Genomic DNA, 24,440 nt, shown 5'->3' with positions numbered 1-24,440 from the left:
AATTTAACTTTCAACAGAGCACCTTATTAGCTTTCTTGATTTGAACCGATTAGCTATATATGGACAACTTAAGCTGATTTGCATCATTGTGGTCCTTTTTCCGTTTATCGTCTAGAGTCACAAGACGAGATCAAATTTACCACTCACCGATTTTCCTCGTCACTCAAAAAAAAAAAAATTGTTGTTGCATACATATAGTTTGAACTTTGAACTCACAACTGTCATCATGGCCTCATGGGTTTCGCTTATATGCATACGTGGCAAATACTGAAAAAAAAAAAATGGACACAATCTTCTTCAATAACCTTAAGATAATCCAGTGTCTCCTTGGACGAGAGAGTCAAAATTTTCATCAAGAATTGTAATCTTAAAGATTTTGGCTCGAAATAAGCATCGAGTATAAGAGTGCAAGAAGCCATTTCTTCATTCTTCTTCTTCTTCTCCTTCTCCATTCTTCTGCTCCTGTGAAGGCAATTATATACAGAACTACATTGCTCTCTTTCTCAAAGAACATTTCAAGAATGGATCAGAAATCTCTTGAAAGACTGCAATCCCATTGGTACTATCCCACCCGTCTCCTCAGCACTCCCACAGAATACGATTTTCCTGTACTCAACACTCTCTTTCTCCATTTTCTTACACAGTTTGTGTGTGTTTGACATCAATGTTCTTGCTTTTTTGATGATTTTTTTGGGGTCATGCATTGCCAAATGCCAATGGGTTTTGATTTTCTTGGATAAAGGGAGACAGATTCATACCAAATCGAAGTCTAATGGATCTTGATCGAGCCCACACTTTGTTGACTAACCCATCAAAAGAACTGGGCATATCAAAGTACAATGTGAGCACATCTTTCTTGATGAGTTTGAATGAATGTTTTTGGTTTCTGCCCATTTCTGGAAATTGGGAATTATGGGTTTCCCCTCTTGTATATGTGTGTGTAAATGAAGGGTGAATACAGAAGGAGACTGGAAGCAGCTTTGAAGTTGGATGAAGAAGGAAGGCCATTCAGAATGTTGGTGTTCAGGGGGAGTCCTAAGGGCAGCAGAAAATCAATTAGAGAAATTGATGAAATGCGGCGCAGTGATGAGGAAAGCTTTTCATGTACTGATGTCAATAAACAATTCCGAGCTTTCCCCAAGGTAAACATTCTTGCTGTTTTGCTATTCAGAATCATCTGAGGCTTCAGAGCTGAGTAACCTGCTATACTGCATTCAGTCTGGGATCATGGTTCAAAAATGTTAGTTTCAAGAATCAAAATCATGCCTGAAATTCTTAAGAGTCAGCTGTAGCTACAAAAGGAATCTTGCCCCTAAAGGTTGAATCCCCAACCCCAAGGGCCCCCCACACCCCGGCCCGACAGAGTATTTGGGAATATGTAAATCACGGTAACTCGGTGGCTCAGCAGACAGGGCCGCTGCCGAGTTTCAAACCTTGGTCTCTTGCCCCAAATACTGCCTACTGACCAGTAGGCTAAGCCCATGCAGGCAGCTACAAAAGGAATCTGTTTTCAGAAGATCTGGTGCAAGATGATAATATGAATGGTGTTTTTTTGTATTCTGTGATAATGATATGTCTATGGTTGGATATACAGAATGCAGGTAGGATTCTGGATGCACCCAACTTAAGGGATGATTACTATTTGAACATCATAGATTGGGGGAGAACAAATGTTCTCGCCGTGGCTTTGGGCTCAGTGACATACCTGTGGAATGCCACCAACCATGGAATTCAGCAGTTGGAAGAGGACGAGAATAATCAAGATGATTATCCTAGCAGTATTGCATGGTCTACTGATGCAAAAACATTAGGAGTTGGATGTGCAAGCTCCAAGATTCAGCTTTGGGATGCCGAGACTTCAAAGATTGTAAGACCCATCTCTGAAAAAACATTATGAATATAAGAGAGAATCCCTTCCACATAACCTTATTGGTGATTGCTGAAACAGGTAAGATGCCTGAAAGGCCACGAGGGGAGGGTTGGATCTATAGCATGGAATGGTCATGTTCTAACATCAGGAAGCTTCGACAGATCCATTATTCATCATGATGGTAAATGATTTTCAACATCTTTTATTGCTTACGACAACAAATTAACTAACTTGTTTCACCTCTACTATTGGCAGTGAGAGTGAGCAACAGCTTGATATCTCTTCTAAAAGCACACACACGAGAAGTCTGTGGCTTGAAGTGGTCTGGAACAGGCAATTTTCTCGTGAGTGGTGGGAATGACAATCTTGTTTATATATGGGATACTTTCAAGATGAGCTCGAGGGATTATTTGCATAGATTCAATGATCATTCTGCAGCAGTGAAGGCCCTCGCATGGTGTCCATATAACTACGATGTGTTAGCTTCGGGAGGAGGGACATTTGATGGGTGCATTAAGATGTGGAGCATTAGACAGGGAGCATGCATTAGCAGCACTGAAACCAGAGCACAGGCAAGTTCTTGCATAAATATTTTCACTGTTAAAATATACAGATGAAGTAAAACTAAACTGTTTACCTTTCTCGAAAAACTTGGTGAGGTGACCAGATTTGTGGGTTGCAATGGAACAAGCATCATAAGGAGCTTTTAAGCGGCCATGGCTTTGGAGAGAGGGCCGATGGAACAGGGAAGTTATGCTTATGGAGGTATCCTTCCATGTCCAAAATAAACGATTCATGGAATCATGCCTCGAGAGCTCTACATCTCTCACAGGTGTGTGTCAGTGTGTGACTATGTTCATTTGAATGGAATGAGAACTATAGTCTGAAAATAACAAAGTGTACTACATTGCAGAGCCCTGACGGATTGACTGTGGTGTCAGCCGGAGCAGATGAAACTCTTCGCTTCTGGGAGATTTTTGGCCCGCCTCAAGCTGACAAGTCAAGGACGTCGGATTTGGATAATCTTCTATCTCTGAAGACATCACCAATACGATGATATGATGCTTTCTGGATTCCCCAAGAACTAACTGATTTAGCACTGCAAATGTAAATCTACAACAAACTTTTTACGTGATCCTTGGATCAATGTAATCCAAAGCTACCTCAAGTCTCGGCATTCTCTTGGCAACAAATTCAGCTTCTTTAGACCTTCCTTCTACCTCAAGTCTAAGCCTTAAATCCTCTAAGCAGTTCAGAGGTAGTTCAACTTGTCTCTCCACTAATTCATAGTAAAGCTCAAAAGCTTCTCGAGCTCTGCAGGCTTTACAGAGTGCAGACAGAATACTGCTGCATATTTCTATACGAACGCTCTGACAATTCTTTAGGCTAAACAGTAACAATTCACGTGCTTCCGATAACTTTTTCCCCTGGGAAAGAAAGACAATCAATTCTTGCATATTTACCAAATACCCATTATCATAAAGACATCCAAGAATCTCGAATGCCCTCTCCCTCAAACCCGCTTTGAAAAGTATCCTTACAGTATCTGTTGAGAGATTGATATTTTGTCTTATTTTTTTAACCAACATTAACACCACTAGGTCAGCACACTCGAGAGCACAATTCTGTTTGACAAGCTCCGTAAGGATGCTATGGAAAACACATGTTTTAGGAAGATGTGAGCTCTTCAGCATTTTCTCCAGAGTATCATAGGCAAGTCTGGGCTTGCCCTCGTGCAGCAGGCCCTCAAGCAGAGACTCATACGTCTCAAAATCAGGCACGAAATTTCTCCTTAACATCCAAACCAAGAGTTCATGTCCATCTTCAGACATGCCCTCGTTGCAATTTCCCATGATCAAAGTCTTGAAAGTCAAAGGATCTTGAACTCCCATTCTCATTAGCTGTCTAAAAACTTTCTCAGCCTTCTTTGTCTTCCCATTCTCACACAAATATTTGAACATGGGGTTGTATGCTGCAACAACAGGCCTGCATCCAGCATCAGATAACAAAGTTCCTGTCTTAAATAACTCATCAAAGAATTTCTCGGCCATCTCAAAATCTCCTTTCTGGCATAAGCACCGTATCAAGATACTGTATGTAGCTGAATCGGGAGCAACGTTTAGGATTGACATCTTCTCAAAAGATTCTAGCGCGGCCTTCAAATTCCCATCACTGCAATGCGCGTGGATCAATGTGTTGAATGTACATGTATCAGGAACAAATCTTCCGTCCTCTCCAGCTCCCTTGAATAACTCCTTTACCTTATCAAACTTCCGAGCCTCAAGAAGCCCTTGTATAAGAGTGTTATAAGTAATGCTATTCGGTTCTGGGCCACGATCAACCATCTCTTTAAAAACATTCAAAGCCGCCTCAACATCTTGCTTCTCACAATACCCTCTGACCAATGTGGTGTATGTAACAACATTAGGACTCAAATCTGAGCCCTTTTTGAGCATACCTTTGACAACATTATGTGCAATTTCTACTTTCCCAGCCCTACACAACCCATCAACAATCGTATTATACGTGATCACATCAGGCTCACACTCATGCTTCTCCATTTCTTTAAAGAACCTAAACCCTTGATCCACCATAGAATTCATACAGCACCCTCTAATCAAAATATTAAAGGTATACAAATCGGGCTTCACACCAAATGTCTTGAGCATTTCATCAAACAGGTCATAGACCATACCAGTTCGACCCCTTTTCATCAAAATTGAGAACAAAGTATTGAATGTAACTACTGATGGGGAAATCCCAATTACCTTCATAGTGGTGAAAAGCTTCAATGACTCTTGAAACAGCCCAGCTACGGCGTAGTTCTTGATCAGGCTGTTAAAGAACCTGGCTTCGAGCGGCACGGCGCCATTGGACCTCTTGGGGATGGAGAAGAGGAAGTTCCGGGCGGTGTTGAGGTTCCTCTCGGTCCCGAGGAGTTCCAGCATTCGGAAATAGCATTGGGATGTGAGTGCGCAGCCTTTTTGCTCGGCCCAGACGAAGAAATTCAAGGCTTTCCGGGGAGTTTTGAGGAGGCGGATGGTGTGGATAACGGTGGTCTCGGAGAGAGAGGGGCCGGAGAGAGCGGAGAGAGAGGACTCGGTTTTAGGTGACCATGGCTGGAACTTAATGAGCTCAGCCAAGGCTTGAGCCTTCTTTCGAGGGCTCAATTTGGGCTTCGCATCGTCAGGGGGTTTTGCGTCATTGTCGTCTGCGGCGGCGGTGGAAGGAGGGGAAAAGAGGTGGCTGAGAGTGGAAAGGCAATGTGAAAATGGGTGTTGGGCGTTTCTGCCATTGAAAAGCAGATGCCTTTGAAGATTGGGAATCATAGCCATTACCCCAGCAAATCTGCTATTGATCTTTTCTTGGAATCATACATCCACAGTGAAACCGCGACGAGGACGGAACCACCCCTCTCCTACTGAGTTTCATACAATGATAAAAATGTCTTCTAAAGCTTGTTTCTTCATTTTTTTTTAAATAATCTAATTTTGCAATCCTTCTCCAAATACTGCTATTAAACCAAACTAATTTTTAGATCTTTCTACCATAGATCAGATTCACAATACATTTCACTGGAGATTTCCAATTTTGGTCCTAGATTTATAGGTGATCGTCCATTTTAGTATTTTTTAATCAAAATATCTTTATTTAGTCCTAGTATTATTATGAAATGATCATTTTTAGTCCTTCGTCAATTAAATCGTTGAAATGCAGTTAAATACAAGAACGTTTAGATACTCGAATTCTATATTCTGTCTTCTAAAGTTCCGTCCTTGTGTGTTATGAAATTTTGTATTTTAAGAGTATGAATTCTGTATTCGAAACAAATTAGTAATTATGTCTTATGTTAAAAACTTTTATATCTTGTGTTGTAAAATTTTATACTTATAACACAAATTATATACCTAAATTATACACAAATTCATACTATGTACAGAATTTTATAATCCTAAATACAAAAACTCACAATATAAAATACATACACATACACAAAAGTTCATAGTGCAATGTGACAATAGTTTTATCATGGACTCGAGTCAACCTTACAAAGTGGATTCGTACCTATTTACATACCGAATATTTATGATTTGAATTTTAAACATTCAATATATAAATTATAAATATTTAATATATAAATTGTGTATTTCGAGCTTAAATACATCCCGTAAAGAGATTTGAATCCACAAAATAATTTGTCTTACCCTGGTCCATGGTAGAAGAATTTGCAAGATGCTTGTATTGAACGTGTGATTGTTTTTCTCTAAAATTTTCTCTCTATATGTAGCATATTTATTTTGGACCATCATATTTTAATGAACTGTAACCAGCTATTGGGCCGGGCCCATTATAATGCAATATTGGCGGGCCCAGGCCCATTTGATATAGTAAGAGTGCGGCAGCTGAGCAGAGAAGAGCATAGATTCATAGAAACAAACATCTCTCGCCCCTCTCCCTAATAGCTCCGACAAATCGCAACGCTTCATCGCCGCCGGTTCTCCGCCGCCATGTTCAGGCACTCTTCTCGACTCCTAGTTCGCGCCACCACAATGGGGTGGCGTCGTCCCTTCTCCACCGATCTGCCCGCCGAGACTGCCGCGGATTCTACTTTCGTGGAGGCGTGGAAGAAACTAATCCCTAACGTTGACCCGCCCAAGACCCCATCGGCGTACATGGCCCCTCGCCCCGCCACCCCATCCTCCATCCCCTCCAAGCTCACCGTCAATTTCGTCCTTCCGTATTCATCCGAACTCGCCGGCAAAGAGGTATATAAACTATATATGTGTGGCTTTCATTTCCCTTTAGTTTCCGGAGTATCGTATTTAGTCGTCTATGGGAATTTTAGATTGGAGCTTTTTAGGTGTTCTTAGTGAAATGCAGTTGAAGTTTATGGCCAAAAACTTTTTTTTTTTTTTTAAAAGTAAAATTTGAGTGTAATATGATTTAGGATATCTATATTTTTTTATAATGTATTTTCATTTTTTTGTTCATTATTTTTGAGAACTCTGTTCATTTCTTTGGGTTGCTGCGGATTATATAAACAGATTAATATTTATGAAGTTTGAATCGTAAAGATTTGATCTTAACCCTAAACAATTAAAAAAAAAAAGTAAAATTTGAGGGTAATATGTTTTAGGATATCTATATTTTTATACTGTATTTTCACTTCTTTTTTTTTTTTTTTAAATTCTTTTTGAGAACTCTGATCATTCTGTGTGTTGCTGCGGATTATAGAAACAGATTAATATTTATTAAGTTTGGATTACAAAGGTTTGATCTTGATCTTGGTCGTCAGATTCAGAATTCATGGGCTTCATTGGAATACTGGTTCCCCTTGATTAGAGACAGTTTTAAAACTGTTTTTTAAAATTGAAATACTTGAAATTAGTATAATTTATACTAGTAGTAATTTATTGGAGATTGAAAAAAAAAAAGAGGTGCTTTTGCTTGTCCTTTTTATGTTAATTGCATTGATACCAAGGTTTTCAAGAACTCTTGTTGATCCTAAATATCCTTCTCTAATGTCTATAATAAAGTAGTTGATGTCGAGTCCTTGTTTCGGTTATAGATTTACTTCTTAAAGTATTTCAGGTAGATAAGTATCTGTAAATGCCGTGTTTTTCTTCATATCTGTTAATGCCTAGGATGTCTCGCTCAAGAGTTAATATATTTTTTAGTTTTGACAAAACCATCTAAATGCGCATGGGTGAATATGCTAGGATTATAGATTTCATGTAGCGTCATTATATATTAACTGGTGTTTAACGTGCTTTTGTGGACAACAAAGTTCATCATAAGTTTGGACTAAATTTGGAAGAGAGATTTTGTATATGAAGTACGTTTCTAGAGAAAACACATTGCTTGTTAACATTTCTCCTTGGTCACAAATACTTCAACTAAGTTCCACTCATCGGAGGAAATGTGTTCTAGGACATCAATTGTCCGAAGGTTATTCTCCTTGGTTGTTGAATCGTTTGGTTAAGTTCCAAGAGAATCCTCTCTCTTCCCTTAAGGATATCAAATTTAGTAATGAAGCACAAGTAGGTTGTTTCTATTCTTGTGCTTTGTATAATAGTTTCCTGCAGCAATCTCTAAAAATTCTTGTTATGATGGAACTCTTGTTCTTCCATCACTCACTAGCTCCTTGATATTCTACTCAAAAAGATGGCTGTTTTCCTCCTAATAGTTTCCTATCAAAGGGAAAATGTGTTTGTTGACTTTGTGCATAGATCTTTACTTATTCGGCCACACATATGGTAAGATATGCTACAGTTAAATAAAACTATAAGATCCCGAGTCACTATGTGATGCTGCATTTGTACGGGTTTCATTTAATTATAGTAGGAGAGTGAAATGAAATAAATTGTATTCTGCTCAACCTATGCTGGGGGCCAAGGATTATTTGATTATGAAGAACTGATTCCTCCCCTTTTCAGGTTGACATGGTCATAATCCCTGCAACTACAGGACAGATGGGTGTTCTACCTGGCCACGTGGCCACGATTGCTGAGCTGAAGCCTGGTGTCATGTCAGTTCACGAAGGTAATGACGTGTCCAAATACTTTGTGAGTGGCGGCTTCGCTTTCATCCATGCAAATTCTTTTGCCGATATAATTGCTGTTGAAGCTGTGCCACTTGACCGCGTTGATGCAAATCTCGTGCAAAAGGGCCTCGCTGAGTTCACACAGAAGCTAAACACCGCTTCAACTGATGTAGAGAAAGCCGAAGCCCAGATCGGTGTGGATGTACACAGTGCCCTCAACGCTGCTCTTACTGGTTAAGCTAGTGGCGATTCTTGTGTCCACCTTAATTTTTTCTTGCCCCCATATTTGAAAGATTTCCTTTTGTACTAGTCTTCATATGCTCGTCCCCGATGGATTATCTTTTGTACAACCATGCAGAACATTTCAGGCATGTTGCTTCACTTGAATAAATTTACAGGACTAGCTATGAACCATCTCATTTGTATTCCTGAACTGCAGTCATGACAAAGTACAGTTTCTAAATTGAAATAATTTTGTTTGCCAGACTGTAGCACATTTAAACCTTTCAATTTTGTGAAACAAGCAAAAAAGCATTACATCTGCTACAGAAAAAGAACAAAAATCATTCAGATTCAGCTTCAGAATCTGTATCACTTTCAATAAACACCTCACTAGGGTCAGTGCTTCTTAGTTCACCCTCTTCTTCTTCCTTAAGCCTTCTTTTCTCTTCTTGCTCGCGCTCAATAGCCCGAGCCTTTGCTGCCTCTAACCGAGCACTGACTGCTTCCCACGATACAAGGTTCTCCATAAAAATAGAAATGTAGTCGGGGCGTCGATTCTAGAAACAATGTAATGCTAGAGTTAGAGTGATACTCAGATAATCCAATCCACTCTAGAGTTCAAGGGCATGAGAATTCACAACGGGAAAAGAAGTTTGCTTCATTTGCTTCAACTTACCTGGTAGTCTAGGTAGTAAGCATGCTGCAATAAGAAACCAAAACAAAATCACAGTTCAGTAAGCCAATTCACAACATCATCATGGGAATTAAGGATTCAATCTAATAGATGCATAAAATAGAATGTTTTTCCTTACCTCCCAAACATCTATTGTTAGGAGTGGCTGCACAAAAATTTAAAAGGAAAAGATAATCAAATATTTAAGGGGCTTGAAGATTGAAGCCTATAATACAAGAATACAACCAAAGTAACACAACTAGGTAGTGGTACTTACAGAGTAATCCCAGACAAGAGGGTTTACAGCATTGGGAGTTTTAACAATTACAAGCTTCTTGTCTTCGTCTGATGGAACGGGATTTACTGCATTTCCCACATTAAGTTTATTGGCCTTGTCTGCGGACATGAATGAAAGATAAATCAATCCTCACAACCGGGTAAAATTGGAACTCGAAAGGTAAAGAAATATACAGAGAACTGAGAGAAGATATGCTTAAAAGCTGCTCTCACATGCAAGCCATGCCCAGCCAGAACCAAATTGTGTTGCTGCAGCAGCCTTGAACTCCTTTACAAATGTCTCAAACGAACCGAAATCTCTATTGATTAGCTCTAGTAGTTCACCTGATGGGTCTCCTCCTCCACCTGGTTTCATAGACTCCCAGAAGAAAGCGTGATTCCAAGCCTGTAAGCGCATAGAATGCTTAACATATTGACTACACATTTTGACAAAGACTAGTTCAATAATCAAGGAACAGGGCTCACCTGTGCAGCATTGTTGAATGCAGGAAGCATATCACCGTTGTTGTATGTGACCAATACAATGTCTTCTAATGACGCCCCATCCAGTTCCGTTCCAGCGATTTGCTTGTTTAAGTTGTCAACATAAGCCCTGTGATGTTTTCCCCAGTGGTATTCAAATGTTTGGCGACTCATATGAGGCTCCAATGCATTCTATCCAATCCAGAAGTATGCCAAAGAGCAATACAATCAAAACAATATCTATTAGTGCCCAATTTTCAGCACATGTAAAACCAAAGAAACTTCCTACAAACTACCAATCAAGTTTCATATTCAGAATACATGAAGCAAATCTCAATTACAGCTCTCTACTTCACAAAATACTCATTTCCCATCTAAACATAAAGCGTAAGCTTTAATCTTTTTTGAGTGACGAGGGAAACCCACAGCCACCACCCGAGAGTGTTCACGGGATAAATCCCTCCTTGTTATCCTAACCAACTTAGGTTGTTTTGTAACTTTGTGATTACTAAGTCAACAAACCAACTTGGCTGGGATTGTCCCGAAATTCCATAATCTTACCATGGGATATGGTGGAGGCTTTAGCTCAAATACTGCTCTTATTTTCGGGAACCCACCTCTTGTGAACTTTTTCTGCAATCAATAAAAGACCAATTACAAAAAAAGGGTTTAAGAGAGCTGCGTAATCATACACAATATCACTACCGCCTCTAGTCACAATTCACAGAAGCATTTTGTCAAACACATGCTCTACTCTTACGTAGCTAGACAAAAAACCACCCATTTCTGGTCAGCCAACTTGGATATACGAAAACTGAATATTTCCCTAATATGCCATCGACACAAAACACACAAATATACCTCTATCTTTCCACATTTGAAGTTATGGTTTGAGCTCACCGGAAAACCTGCGAAACGGACAGAACCCATTAGCGTATGCTGCATATATAATATTTCATTAATACAGAAAAGCGAGAGAGGGAGGAGACTTTGGCGAGAAAAGAAGGCAGACGAAAGGGAATTCGCAGAAGCTGTAGCCGCCGCCATCATGTGGGTGTTTATCGAGAGAGTGAGAAAAATGGTGTGTTGTCTGCTAAACGGAATGGGATTCGGTGAGCAGTGGAGTGTGGTTTACATGCGCCAGTACGATGACAGTACAACACCAAAGGAGATTAGTACATGCGAGACAAAATGTCTGTACTACGTCGTATCAACAACTTTTAAGATTAATTTGGAATAGAGTTAATTCTCAAAATGGTCGTGGGACTATGACCTTTTATTAATTGGCAAAAACTTGTGTGAGACCGTCTCACCATGAGACGGGTCGGGTCAACATGCAAATGTAATATTTATATGTACAAATGTCATACTTATATGCTCAAATGTAATACTAATCAAGAATAAAATTTTTGTTACTTATTAGGGTAAATGTAATACTTTTAAGGGAAAATACAATACTTTTACATTTCGATTTAAAAGTATTACATTTTTCCTCAAAAGTATTATATTTGCCCTTATAAGTAAGAGGTACTTGTCAACATTACTTATTATGAAAAATGTATTACTTTTTCTCTTATAAGTAACAAAAATTGTATTTTTATTAGTGTTATATTTGAGCATATAAGTGTGAGATTTGCACATATAAGTATGACATTTGCATGGTGCTTTGACCCGACCCGACCCGTCTCACGAATAAGGATCCGTGAGACGGTCTCACACAAGTGTGACCCTTATTAATTTGGTTCTTTGACTTTTAATTGCACCCAAAGTGGTCTCCTAACTATTGAATTTTAAGTCAAAATAGTCATTCGTTAGGTTTGGCGTGAAGTAGGTGTTAAAATGAAGGGTAAAACGGGTAATTCAAGTTTTATTCTCCAATTTAATGAATATGTAATCCCATTTCAGCAGGTTGCGCAAGTCGATGGTTAAATTCAATTTTCACCTTCTATAGAAATTTCAACATTTTTCCTGCTGCCTTCTCTTTGCTCTCTTCCTCTCTCTCCCTCCTCAAGACTGGGAGTAACAAAGTCAGGGGCAGATATATTGTTGTTGTCGCCGTCACCGGACTGCCATCCTGCGTCCTTGTATCAGACAACTGTGATTTGCGTTCGGTGCGTAGAAGTTTTTTTTTTTTTCAGCAAATATCCACTCAACCAAACAATTTCGTTCAACAAAGGAGATTCTAAATTTTAAGTGCCACAATTAAGACAATGGTAATCTTTTGCACGAGCTCCGCACTTGTATCAGAAGGTGCACTTAGACCTGCACATCATGAAAGCGCAACCAGAAACTCTCTCAACATACACCCTGCAATTAGGGCATCTCATCCATTACTTTTGATTTGCGATATTCAGCTGCAGTATATCCTCCTCCTCCCTCTCGTTCTCATGCAACTTCTGAAACTCAGAGCAAACAATGCCAGCATGCCATGGAACCTTACACTTAGTGTAGAACAATCTGCAGCATTCGGGGCACTCAGATTCCACAACTTCAATCTTTTCATCGATGAGAAGCGTAGAGCAATCCTTGAAGGGGCAATAGAATTTTTCAGAAGCCAACACAAAAGCCTCGCATAACGCGTCCCCCCAACGATCAAACACTTGAGGCGGCAAAATCGAGCGGCAGTTATGAGGCTCCACCACCCCCCTGCAGCCAGAAACTGGGCAATTGATTTGGGGGACGTTTTGTTGGAGCTTCGAAGCTACGAATTTTGAAATGCAATCGAAGCAGTAGGAGTGTTTGCAGGCTTTGATTCTGAAAATTTCGCTTATTTGCTTCGCATCGCAGCATATTTTGCAGATGAAGAGGGAAGCAGAGGTCTCCATGGCGTCTTCGACGTCTATCATGACAAGGCCGTCCAGTGAAAAAAAAAGGGGGTTGAGTTATTACATTACGCTTGAGAGCTTGATTGATGAAATCTTTGTGGAGATGGAGATTAGCAAGGGGAGGAGCGTCCTCCTTGAAGCCTTGCTCAGTGCGGGGTGCGTGCGGCGTGACGCTTAAGCGAAGGACGGTGTCAAAACAGGGCGGCGGCGCCCCGGACGACGACGCTTCTGGCTGATCAAGATGCAACTGCAAGTTCAACGGCGGAGCCATCTGCTGAGGCGGATTGGGGAGCTGCCGCGGCCTCAGCGGCGCGGCGAGTGCGTCATTTCACGACCCTCCGCTGCCTTCCTATTGCGGTGACAATTATGAATTATATCAAAATTTCTAAAAACATTTTGCAATAAAATAGTTATCAAACAATTTATCATGTTAACTTTATATTTAATTATATTATTTGACACTAAAAAACTTAAATTCTGTTGAGTAAGCTAGCTATAGTTTGCTGGTAATTCCAATATTTGATCTTAATTTTGTGTGTGCACTAAAATCTACATGCTCATATTGAGTGATTTGGTACACCTAATTAACTATACAAGCTTTTACTATGCTTCATGATATTTTTGCTTTGCATGGTGTGACTAATTAATCTAATTGAATCTCGACCAGACTTAATTTGAGGACAACTCTCCAAAAAATATTACAACATGCACTTGTGCTTTAATTTTAAATTAAAATTTAACTTTCACTTCTCATTTTCAAGTGCATTGATTTTTTTTTTATATTTTATTTTTTATATTTTTATGTTTTGTATTTAACTAAATTGTTAATTCAACTAGTATATGGTAACATCAAATTTAATTTCCGTTAGTATTTTTGTTTAACAATCATACAGTAACAAGACAAAAAGGTAATTTTTAATTAGAAAATTTTCTATTTTGTCTTGTGTATAGTATGCATAGTGCATCTCCATATGTAGTTGTATTTTTAAACTGATTATCGGAAAAATGGTCAAATATGTACATCTATTTGTGACCAGCCTAAAAGGGGTTAATGGGCATAGCCCATTGAGTTGTAATAAATTGCAAAAATAACGTCTTTTTGAGTTTTTTTTCTTTTTTTCTTTTTTTCTCACGACTCACTATAGATATGTTTTTATAACTACATACGGGGAATACAATGGAAAAACAGTAAAAAAGAAAAACAGAAAACGATCGACGTGAAAGACAAGTGAATTGAAGCACGAATGTCGCACGGAACACCCCCAAGAACTTCGATCCTTTGGCCGGTGAATCTGATCATCACTGTTCATCAGGGAGATGAATTCTTCCACTCGCGCAACCTCCGCGTTCAGATCAACGTCAGCCGCCTTTTGGAACCTCCGGTTCCCTCTCCCATGGAGGAAGAAGCGACGGCGGTTTCCTTTCCAGAAGCCATCGAGAAATTTGGGCAGAAAAGAGGCAAATGGAAGTGAAGAAGAGAGGAGTCGAGTGTTGTAATTAGTGTGGAGGTTAAATGGGAGAAATGAAATATATAAAGCGGTGGTAATGAAGTGAAGGACGTGTTTTTCTTTTTCTTTTATTTTTCTTAATTCTTCAATCTTCAAACTTTAAAGGTTGTGTGCGTGCGATCCTCGTGCTGTAGCTAGGTTCAGTTCAAGTATTGATTTTGGCTAAAGATATGAAATGACTAATACCCTATTCTACCGCTGCAACATGCTTATAAACAGTATTATATTATTAACGGTACAATTCCTTGTCCTTCGTCTGTGATATCTACTAGTGATGTTACCATATTTCTCAGCATGGAACCTTTAAGACATCATAAATCCAGCATATTTTGCAACTGATTCTAACCACCACTACTTGATCTGGCTCCACCGACGATGAGTGTGCTTCCTCCTCCGCCGCCCCATCGCCGCGGCCGCCCCTCCGGTGCGTGGCCTCGTGCAGGGCAGCATTGAGAGCAGCGTTGGTTTCCTTAAGAGCCGTGGCCCGTGAGCCTCTCCGCTATGTCCATAGACTGAGTTCTATAACTGGCAAGCATGGCTTCTAGTTCGCCGTTCCTTGTCCTCACTTCCACTATTTCTTCGTCCGCCTCCTTCAGCTTCTTCACCGCTTTTTCCTCCGCCGTTGTCACCACCGCCGCATACTGCCGCTTGCAAATTTCTTCTGGCATTTCCCCTACCCCATCGTTCAACATTCATGTTCATTTTACATATATAAAGATTAATAAGAATGTTAATTACAACATGCATGCAAGTAGCCACTATAAAAGAATATGATGGGATTGAGGGCAAGCAATTAAGTTGGTCTGACTATTAACTTGATAATTATAAAGTTCTAAATTAATTTTAAGTGGGAAGAACTTATGGCATTATCCTTGATTTGTTATGTCACAAGGGCGGGGTCTAGTGAAAAAATTAAAAGAAAGAAAAAAAAAGGATGGGGTTGAGTTATTATTACATTACGCTTGAGAGCTTGATCCATGAAATCTTTATGGAGATGGAGGTTAGCAAGCGGACGAGCATCCTCCCTGAAGCCTTGCTCCGTGCGGGGAGCGTGCAGCCTGACGCTTAAGCAAAGGACGGTGTCAAAACAGGGTGGCGGCGCCCGGGACAACGACGCTCCTGGCTGATCAAAATGCAACTGCAGGTTCAACGGCGGAGCCATCTGCTGAGGCGGATTGGGGAGCCGCCGAGTGCTTGCGGCCACCGTTAGAAGAAGCGAGCATGCTTAGAGACGCTCTATGCATTTACACTTTCTTCTCTTTTTCTTTTTTTTTTTTTTTTTTCTTTTTCCTCTCAAAACTCTTGCTGGAAAAACAAGAAAATGGTATGATTATAAATAGGGAGAAGAGGTGGGCGGGAACTATCTCAGTATCTGACGTGTTAGCTAGGTCTTCAAATTAAAATTTATCCGATTTTTTTTTTTTTTTACAACGGTCAAAATAAATAATATATTTTTAAAATAAAATTATTGGCGAAAAGTTCTAATTTTTTGTGACAATTATGAATTATATCTAAATTTTTAAAAATATTTTACAATAAAATAGTTATCAACCATTTTATCATGTTAACTTTATATTTAATTATATTGTATTAACAAGATCCTCAAAATGAATCAATTTAAATATGTAGTTTTTTTAAAATATGATTTATATTTCCAAAAGTTAAATTTAGAAGGATATACCCAAAAAAAAGTTAATTGTAAACAATCAAATTAGGATGGAGGGAATTTTTTTTTTAAATCTCTAGTTGTATTCAAAATATTTATAATTCTTTAAAAAAAACAACATTTTGGGCAAGAAATTAAGTAATATGATAATATAGAAAAAATATAATGATAAAATGATGTAAAATCTACATGCTCATATTGAGAGATCTTGTATACCTAATTACTTATACAAGCTTTTACGATACTTCATGATATTTTTGCTTTGCAAGGTGTGACGTACTAATTCAATTGAATCTCAATCAGACTCAATTTAGTGATAACTCTCCAAAGAATGTTACAACTTGTACTTGTGCTTTAATTTTAAATAAAAACTTAACTTTCACTTTTGATTTTCAAGTGCATTGATTTTTCATTTTTTATTTTTTACATACCCTTAGTTTAGTGGCAAAGCTAGGATCCAAATTCAATGAGGTCAATATACTAAATTTAATATTACTCTCGATAATATAGAACTATAAATATAATTAAGTTACATTTATAAATTAAATAAACATCTTCATTTTACATTTATTGCTTACGACGCATTTTCATACTATGAAAACGTTGTATAAAATTTCTTTTATCAACGTCGTTTTAAAACACATCTTTTTCAATAAAAGTAGCCGAACAATCATTCATCAAGTTATTTGCTATTCAATTGCGCAACATATTCTTAACTATCTTCATTACCAAAAAAAAAAAAATCTCTTTCAACACTTGCAATTGTCACTAGTAATATTAAAGTTAATTTCACAAGTAAAGAAACTAATGGATATGCACTATTTTTCTTTGTCTCCATTAGTTTTTCAGCAAGTGAACCAACCTCTTGGAATTGGATATTGAAAAATGCAGCACATCAAGGATATAATAGCTTTTACAAGAAGCTCCAACAACATTTAGCAAAGTACCAATGTTTTGAAAAAGTAAAGCAACACAAAAAATGTCTAAGTTTTGAACTCAACTTTGAAATTAAAATTCATAGCTATTGCAAGAAGAGAGGAAAATTTTATTTAAAAAATTTTAGTTTTTTCAATTCTTGGTTTTCACTCTTGCTTTCTGGTTTGCATTTTCAGTTTTCATGAAACAAAGGGTTATTAAATTTGTCAAATCAACATAGCTAGCGCTCCGCCACTAGTGTAGTTTTTTAATATGATTTATATTTTCAAAAGTTAAATTTAGATAATATAGAAAACATATAGAAAAAATATAATAATAAAATGATGTAAAATCTGCATACTCATATATATATTGAGAGATTTTGTATACGTAATAATTACCTATAAAAGCTTTTACGATGCTTCATGATATTTCCATTTTGTAGGTGTGAGTCGTGTGACAAATTCAACCGAATCTTGGTAAGATTTAATTTAAAAACAACTACCCAAAGAATACTACAACATGCACTTGTGCTTTAATTCTATGTAAAAACTACAATATTTTAACTTTCACTTTTTATTTTTAGGTGCATTGATATTTTTTTAAAATTTTTAATTCAACTAATATGGTAACATCAAATTTAGTTTTCATTAGTATTTTTGTTTACAAATCGTTTTTTTTTTTTTGAGTACTACTGACTCAAAATCACTCCCATCATCCATGTGGGAGTGTAAACCAATACACCAGGTGCCACTAAACCACAAGGTCTTTGGCTTTACAAATCGTATAGTAACAAGAGAAAAAGGTAATTTTAAATTAAGTAAATTTCTATTTTTGTCTTGGGTATATTGCATCTTCATATGTAGTCATATTTTTAAATTGATTATTGAAAAAATGTAAAATATTATATGCACATTTATTTGTAACAAAAGTAATTGAATTACCAAACTATAAAAGTGCGCAACTAGACCTTTTAATGTTCATTATTGTGCAATTAGGACAATTACTATGTTACCACGTGAATTTGTCATTACCATTGAAATGATAATTTATGAGCAAATACCAATTTTGGTCCCATGACTATTAGCAAAATGACAATTTTGGTCCACATGTTTTATTTCTACCAATTTTGGTCCCACGACTACTGTTTTAGTGCCAAAATTCATTGCGCTGGTCACCCATCCGTTTAAAACGTTCCGAAATCTAAAATTTTTTAAGGTATTTTCGTCCTTTTCAACTCAATATCTCAATTTGAGCATGAATAAAAAGATTTAAGCCCTAAGATCGATTACAATTCACAATTCGATCTCCTCCTTAAATTAAGGTAAAATGAGGAGGAAAACTGTGATCGATTTTAGGACTTAAATCCATTTATCCATACTCAAATTAAGATATTAAGTTGAAAATGATGAAAATACGCTTACCAATTTTAGATTTTTGCACATTTTAAACGGATGGGTGACCGACGCGATAAATTTTGGCACTAAAACAATAGTCGTTGATGAAAATTAGTACTAAAACAATAGTCGTGGGACCAAAATTGGTAGAAATGAAACATGTGGACCAAAATTGTCATTTTGCTAATACTCGTGGGACCAAAATTGGTATTTGCTCTTAAAAATTCAATCTTGGAAATTTTAACGGCACATCAAAAAGTAATTACAAATTCACGTGGTAACATAATAATTGTCCTAATTGCACAATTTTGAACATAAAAAGTCTAATTGCACACTTTTGTAGTTTTATAATTCAATTGTATTTTTGTTACAAGTAAATTAAATGTGCATATTTGACCATTTTAGTATGGTAACATCAAATTTAGTTTCCATTAGTATCTTTGTTTAAGAATTATATAATAACAGGACAAAATGCTAATTTTAAATTAAGTAAATTTATATTTTCGTCTTGGGTATATATATTGCATCTCCATATGTATTCATATTTTAAAATTGATTGTCGAAAAAATGGTCAAATATCCACATTTACTTGTAACAAATACAATTGAATAATCAAATTTTAAAAGTGTGCAACTAGACCTTTTTATTTTCAATATTGTGCAATTAGGACAATTACTATGTTAATTACCACATGAATTTGTCATTACCATTGAAATGATAATAATTAAAAATTCAATCTTGAAAACTTTAGCCATACATTAAAAAAAAAAAAAGTAATGACAAATTCACGTGGTAACATAATAATTGTCATAATTTCACAATTTTAAACATAAAAAGTCTAATTGCACACTTTTTGTATTTTGATAATTCAATTGTTTTTTTCTTTACAAGTAAATTGCATATTTGACCATTTTCTCGGCATTTAATTAAAAAACATGACTATATAGGGAGATGCACTATATCCAAGATAAAAATAAAAGAATTTCTTAATTGAAAATTGCCTTTTTGTCTTGTTACTATATAATTGTTAATCAAAAATAATAACCGGAACTAAATTTGATGTTACCATACTAGTTGAATTAACAATTTAGTTAAATACAAAATAAAAAATAAAAAATCAATGCACTTGAAAATCAAAAGTGAAAGTTAAGTTTTTTATTTAGAATTAAAGCACAAATGCATGTTGTAATATTCTTTGGAGAATTGTCCCCAAATTGAGTCTGATTGATATTCCATTGGATTAGTGACAGTGTGACACCCTGCAAAGTAAAAATATCATGAAGCATCATAAAAGCTTGTATTGGTAATTAGGTATATCAAATCTCTTAATATGAGCATGTAGATTTTACATCATTTTAATATTATATTCTTTTTATATATTATCATATTACTTAATTTCTTGCCCAAAAAAGGTTTTTTTTTTTAAATAATAAAAATAAAAATATTTTTAATACAAATATTGATTTTATTTTTTATTTTTTTATAAAAAAAAAAAATTCCCTCCATCCTGCTAATTTGATTGTGAGCAAATTGCCATTTTGGTCCACTGACTATAGAGGTCCTATTAATTCTAGTCCACGACTTTCAAAAGTGTTAATTGCATACCATGACTTTTCAATTTGTATCAATTTTGAACATTCCGGTGAAATTTCCGGCCAAATGTCGCTGGATTCTCTTAATCCCACCGATTTGGCTTAATACAATGGGCAAAAATGTAATTTCCACGATCCAAAATAACCCAATGCAACCTAACCCGGAGGACGAACAAGGGTGGCGTCATGAAGCAGCGATGAACCAGCGGCGACGGCGAGCTTACATCTCCCTCCTCTCTGTTCAGCGACGACAGCATGCGGACAAACCAGCAGAGGCATTCCCCTGTTTTCGGCATCGACCGACAGACATCAGCGGTGGAGGTCGCAGGCAGCTTGGGCTGAGTGTCCTTACCCGTTCGTTGTGTGCGTCGTGCAGCAAGGGTGGATTTCGGCGTCCTCCCCTTTCCGGCAGCAGCTGCGGCTTGGCCCTCTTTCTCCGACGTCTTTACCCAAATGGGTTTCTAGCAAAAGTGAGATTCAGCTAAAAGTCCAAGACACCCAAAGTCCAGTTATCCCTAAAACTTCTATAGAACTTCTCAGTCGCCGGAACCCCGGACCAGTTCTTGATTTTCCGGCGAAGTCTTTCAAAATCTAGAGAGAGAGAGGAGAAACTAGAGAGATAAGTGAGGGACAGCAAGCTAGCTAGCTAGCAAAGTTCTTTGATTTGGGTGCTAGTTCACTCTACTTTTTGAGAAAAAAAAGTCTTGAGGATGGTAATGGGTGGTCTGACGGTGGAGTTTGGCGGAGGTGGTTGGGTTCCCTCTAATCTCAGCGTAGCATTTCGAAGAGAAGCATAGTAATGAACTAAGGTGGAAATTACAATTTTGCCCATTGTATTAAGCCAAATCGGTGGGATTAAGAGAATCCGGCGACATTTGGCCGGAAATTTCACCGGAGTGTTCAAAATTGATACAAATTGAAAAGTCATGGTATGCAATTAACACTTTTGAAAGTCGTGGACTAGAATTAATAGGACCCCTATAGTCAGTGGACCAAAATGGCAATTTGCTCTTTGATTGTTTTTGTTTACCTTTTTTTTTTGGGTATATCCTTCTAAATTTAACTTTTTAAAATAGGGTCACACTTGTGTGAGACCGTCTCACGGATTCTTATTCGTGAGACGGGTCGGGTCGGGTCAAAGCACCATGCAAATGTCATACTTATATGTGCAAATCTCATACTTATATGCTCAAATATAACAATAATCAAAAATACAAATTTTGTTACTTATAAGAGAAAAAGTAATACATTTTTCATAATAAGTAATGTTGACAAGTGCCTCTCACTTATAAGGACAAATATAATACTTTTGAGGAAAAATGTAATACTTTTAAATCGAAATGTAAAAGTATTGTATTTTCCCTTAAAAGTATTACATTTACCCTAATAAGTAATAAATATGATATTTGTGTATTTGTGCATATAAGTGTCACATTTGCATCGTGACCCGACCCGATCCGTCTCATGGTGAGACGGTTTCACACAAGTTTTTGCCTTTAAAATATAAAGCATATTAAAAAAAAACTACATATTTAAATTTACTCATTTTGAGGATCTTGTTAATATAATATAATTAAGAGTTAATGCCATATAAGATCTTCCGAATATATTGATCTTGCCACGTTTAGTCCAATTTAACCATCCATGGTCATTAAATTTTCAAAATTTAACAAGTTGTGGTCCTCTTAGAAGTACCGTATTTGGTTAAAATTTGATAATTGAATGACCGTCGGTAGTTAATTTAGACTACGGAGGGTTACAATTTGAAAGTCGAATGACAAAAAATTATAAAAATTATAAATTTTTGCCAACAAATTTATTTTAAAATACATTATTTATTTTGACCGTTGTAAAAAAAAATTCGGATAAATTTTAATTTGAAGACCTAGCTAACACGTCAGATGTTCCCGCCCGATGAGAACACATCCCTTCGAACCAATACGTCTGCTGCTTCGCTGCCACCCAACTTTTCTCCCCCTTATAATCACACCATGCTCTTCTTGTTTATGCGGCAAGAGTTTTGAGAGAAAGACAGTGAAGAAAGCGTTAATGCATAGAGCCTCTCTGAACATGCTCGCTTCTTCTTCTAACGGTGGCCGCAAGAGGAAGGCGCCCGAAGGTCGTGAAATGACGCACTCGCCGCCGCCACCGCGGCATCAGAGGGCGGGAGCGTCGTCCCGGGCGCCGCCGCCACCGCCACCGCCGTCGTTGAACTTGCAGTTTCATCTTGATTGGCCAGAAGCGTCGTCGTCCCGGGCCCCGCCGCCCTGTTTTGACACCGTCCTTCGCTTAAGCGTCACGCCGCACGCGCCCCGCACGGAAGACGCTCCTCCGCTTCCTAACCTCCATCTCCATAAAGATTTCATCGATCAAGCCCTCAAGCGTAATGTAATAACTAAACCCCATTCCTTTTACTTACTGACCCGCTTTTATCACGATAACTTTATAATTATCAAGCTAATAGTCAGACAACTTAATAATTAACATTCTTTATTCTTTTGTAATAGCCTACTTGCATGCATGGTGTAATTAAAATTCTTATATATGTAAAATGAACATGAATGTAGAACGATGGGGTAAGGGAAATGCTAGAGGAAATGTGCAAGCGGCAATACGCGGCGGTGGTGACAGCGGCGGAGGAAAACGCGGCGAAGAAGCTGAAGGAGGCGGACGAAGAAATAGTGGAAGTGAGGAGGAAGAACTGCGAACTGGAATCCATGCTTTCCAGTTACAGAACTCAATCTATGGCCATGGCGGAGAGGCTCACGGCTCTTAAGGAAACCAACGCTGCTCTCAATGCTGCCCTGCACGAGGCCACGCATCGGAGGGACAGCGGCGGCGATGAGGAGGCACAGTCGTCGTCGTTGGAGCCGGATCAAGTGGTGGTGGTTAGAATCAGTTGCAAAATATGCTGGAGAGGGCCTGCAACGATGATGGCATGGCCGTGCCGCCATCTTTGCCTGTGCAACAACTGTGCGAGAACAACCAATCGTTGCCCCATTTGCGATGCTACATTCCAAGATTGCATGGAAGTCAAATTTTACTAATTAGTTGTTGTGTTTGTGACTAAATTACTTTAAGGATATGATCCATGTTATACTTTTTTTTTTTTAAGAATACTTTCTGTTTTTATTTTATAAGAAATTTTACAAGAATTATGCAATACCGTGATGTGGTAGTTTTATTTTAATTTATGGCGGATGGATGCTTACAACAAAGAGATGCTTTGTGTTGTACACTGGTGCAATACTCGTGCAGATGAATATCATTGTCATTTCATAAAATAAAAACATGTATTCTACTATTCTCGAAATATAATTTTATCATATTTGTATTAAGCATATTGAGAACTGATATGCTTTAAAGGTTCCACGTCACTTAGTATCCAATTAATCAAATTTAATTTAACAATTTCATTCATTTTCAAAGAGAGAAGTATTATATCATGGCCTAAATTAATATTAAATGAGAAGAGGGAAAAGAACATTTCTGCGGATGATATTTTTTAAAAAATTAATAAAATGTATAAATTTCGTTTTAGGTTTTCCGTATTCCCCTCCTTTGTCTCAAAAAATTATATGTATAAATGTTCGTTGTTAATTTCTATTTATGGAAATCTATATTTCTACGGTTGGTGAACTAGAATTTAAGGATATATTTATTAGTCTATTAGTATTTTACTTTTATTATATTTAAATAAATTTATATAAATATCATTGTCGTTTCTAGTCATGCATATACATATTTTTACCATTATAAAAATATCATTGCCATTTCTAGTCATGCATATAGATATTTTTACCATTGTTGAAATAGAATTTTAGGATATATTTATTAGCTTATTAGTATTTTGTTATTGTTGAAATAAAATTTTACCATATTTAATTTGTATTAAGACACATCAAAAAAATGGTATATTGGTATGTCTCAAAGATTTCACGTCATTTAGTACCCAATTGATCATATTTATCAATTTGATTCATTCCCGTAGAGATAAAAATATTATTCATGGCCTAGATAAATATTAAATGAGAGAAAAAATCATTAACATCAATGAATGTTAAATGTCATTGTTCATTTTTATTTATGGAGATGTATATATACTTTTACCACTGTCGAGATAGAATTTTAGGATATATTTATTAGGCTATTAGTATTTCACTTTTATTATTTATATAAATATTGTTGCTATCGTCGAAATAGAAATGTCATTATTCATTTCTATTTATGAAAATCAAATTTTAGGATATATTTATTAGCATATTAGTATTTTACATTTCTTATTTATATTAATATCATTGCCAGCATTTATATTCATAGGGATATGTATTTTATATACAATCGTCAAAATAAAATTTTACCATATTTGCTCTAAACATATCAGGAAAGGATTGTATTGTCAAAAATTTCACGTCACTTAGTATCCAACTAATCAAACTTAAAAGTTTCATCATTTTCAAAGAGAGAAA

At 37.0% G+C, this 24,440-nt stretch overlaps 5 protein-coding genes and 1 pseudogene across 7 annotated transcripts; 3 read left to right on the top strand and 3 right to left on the bottom strand.

Moving 5' to 3' along the window:
• Positions 1-130: 130 nt before the first annotated feature.
• LOC116020783 (pentatricopeptide repeat-containing protein At1g02060, chloroplastic) lies at positions 131-5,279 on the bottom strand. Of its 3 annotated transcripts, XM_031261309.1 has the most exons (4): positions 2,508-5,279; positions 2,111-2,425; positions 1,706-1,880; positions 131-1,219 (listed from the first exon to the last, which is right to left on the bottom strand). In XM_031261309.1, exon 1 carries the CDS (start codon positions 5,203-5,205, stop codon positions 2,998-3,000), a length of 2,208 nt encoding a protein of 735 aa, XP_031117169.1. In that variant the 5' UTR covers positions 5,206-5,279; the 3' UTR covers positions 131-1,219; positions 1,706-1,880; positions 2,111-2,425; positions 2,508-2,997. The 3 variants fall into 3 exon arrangements, with proteins under 3 accessions (XP_031117169.1, XP_031117168.1, XP_031117170.1); XM_031261308.1 differs by having other exon boundaries at positions 1,706-2,425; XM_031261310.1 differs by lacking the exon at positions 2,111-2,425.
• LOC116019600 (cell division cycle 20.4, cofactor of APC complex-like) lies at positions 522-2,927 on the top strand. Its single transcript, XM_031259873.1, has 8 exons — positions 522-608; positions 743-841; positions 951-1,142; positions 1,595-1,867; positions 1,949-2,051; positions 2,126-2,442; positions 2,538-2,702; positions 2,784-2,927. The coding sequence occupies exons 1-8, from the start codon at positions 522-524 to the stop codon at positions 2,925-2,927; spliced, it is 1,380 nt and encodes a 459-aa protein (XP_031115733.1).
• Positions 5,280-6,297: 1,018 nt separating the features above from the next.
• LOC116019852 (ATP synthase subunit delta', mitochondrial) lies at positions 6,298-8,886 on the top strand. Its single transcript, XM_031260205.1, has 2 exons — positions 6,298-6,636; positions 8,308-8,886. The coding sequence occupies exons 1-2, from the start codon at positions 6,379-6,381 to the stop codon at positions 8,650-8,652; spliced, it is 603 nt and encodes a 200-aa protein (XP_031116065.1). The 5' UTR covers positions 6,298-6,378; the 3' UTR covers positions 8,653-8,886.
• On the bottom strand, positions 8,857-11,199 carry LOC116019851 (superoxide dismutase [Fe], chloroplastic-like). The gene is made up of 9 exons (XM_031260204.1): positions 11,058-11,199; positions 10,930-10,976; positions 10,630-10,701; positions 10,072-10,260; positions 9,820-9,991; positions 9,587-9,705; positions 9,449-9,475; positions 9,313-9,336; positions 8,857-9,193 (listed from the first exon to the last, which is right to left on the bottom strand). The coding sequence occupies exons 1-9, from the start codon at positions 11,116-11,118 to the stop codon at positions 8,978-8,980; spliced, it is 927 nt and encodes a 308-aa protein (XP_031116064.1). The 5' UTR covers positions 11,119-11,199; the 3' UTR covers positions 8,857-8,977.
• A 947-nt stretch (positions 11,200-12,146) lies between these two features.
• On the bottom strand, positions 12,147-13,164 carry LOC116019599 (annotated as a pseudogene).
• An 8,850-nt stretch (positions 13,165-22,014) lies between these two features.
• On the top strand, positions 22,015-23,018 carry LOC116019598 (probable BOI-related E3 ubiquitin-protein ligase 3). The gene is made up of 2 exons (XM_031259872.1): positions 22,015-22,359; positions 22,539-23,018. Exons 1-2 carry the CDS (start codon positions 22,021-22,023, stop codon positions 23,016-23,018), a joined length of 819 nt encoding a protein of 272 aa, XP_031115732.1. The 5' UTR covers positions 22,015-22,020.
• Positions 23,019-24,440: the final 1,422 nt, after the last annotated feature.

This window comes from Ipomoea triloba, chromosome 5 (genome assembly GCF_003576645.1).
Source record: "Ipomoea triloba cultivar NCNSP0323 chromosome 5, ASM357664v1".
Lineage (NCBI taxonomy): Eukaryota > Viridiplantae > Streptophyta > Magnoliopsida > Solanales > Convolvulaceae > Ipomoea > Ipomoea triloba.
This window is presented reverse-complemented; position numbering and strand designations above follow the sequence as displayed.

Excerpts from the sequence above, each read along its gene's own strand:
- LOC116020783 (XM_031261308.1), bottom strand. The coding sequence starts at position 5,205 with ATGGCTATGATTCCCAATCTTCAAAGGCATCTGCTTTTCAATGGCAGA.
- LOC116019598 (XM_031259872.1), top strand. The coding sequence starts at position 22,021 with ATGCATAGAGCCTCTCTGAACATGCTCGCTTCTTCTTCTAACGGTGGC. Across the intron at positions 22,360-22,538 it reads ATCAAGCCCTCAAGCGTAAT|AACGATGGGGTAAGGGAAAT; the intron begins GTAATAACTAAA and ends ACATGAATGTAG.
- LOC116019851 (XM_031260204.1), bottom strand. The coding sequence starts at position 11,118 with ATGATGGCGGCGGCTACAGCTTCTGCGAATTCCCTTTCGTCTGCCTTC. Across the intron at positions 10,261-10,629 it reads AGCCTCCACCATATCCCATG|AATGCATTGGAGCCTCATAT; the intron begins GTAAGATTATGG and ends TGGATTGGATAG. Across the intron at positions 9,337-9,448 it reads TAACAATAGATGTTTGGGAG|CATGCTTACTACCTAGACTA; the intron begins GTAAGGAAAAAC and ends TTCTTATTGCAG.
- LOC116019852 (XM_031260205.1), top strand. The coding sequence starts at position 6,379 with ATGTTCAGGCACTCTTCTCGACTCCTAGTTCGCGCCACCACAATGGGG. Across the intron at positions 6,637-8,307 it reads CCGAACTCGCCGGCAAAGAG|GTTGACATGGTCATAATCCC; the intron begins GTATATAAACTA and ends TCCCCTTTTCAG.
- LOC116019600 (XM_031259873.1), top strand. The coding sequence starts at position 522 with ATGGATCAGAAATCTCTTGAAAGACTGCAATCCCATTGGTACTATCCC. Across the intron at positions 609-742 it reads CCACAGAATACGATTTTCCT|GGAGACAGATTCATACCAAA; the intron begins GTACTCAACACT and ends TCTTGGATAAAG. Across the intron at positions 1,143-1,594 it reads AATTCCGAGCTTTCCCCAAG|AATGCAGGTAGGATTCTGGA; the intron begins GTAAACATTCTT and ends TTGGATATACAG.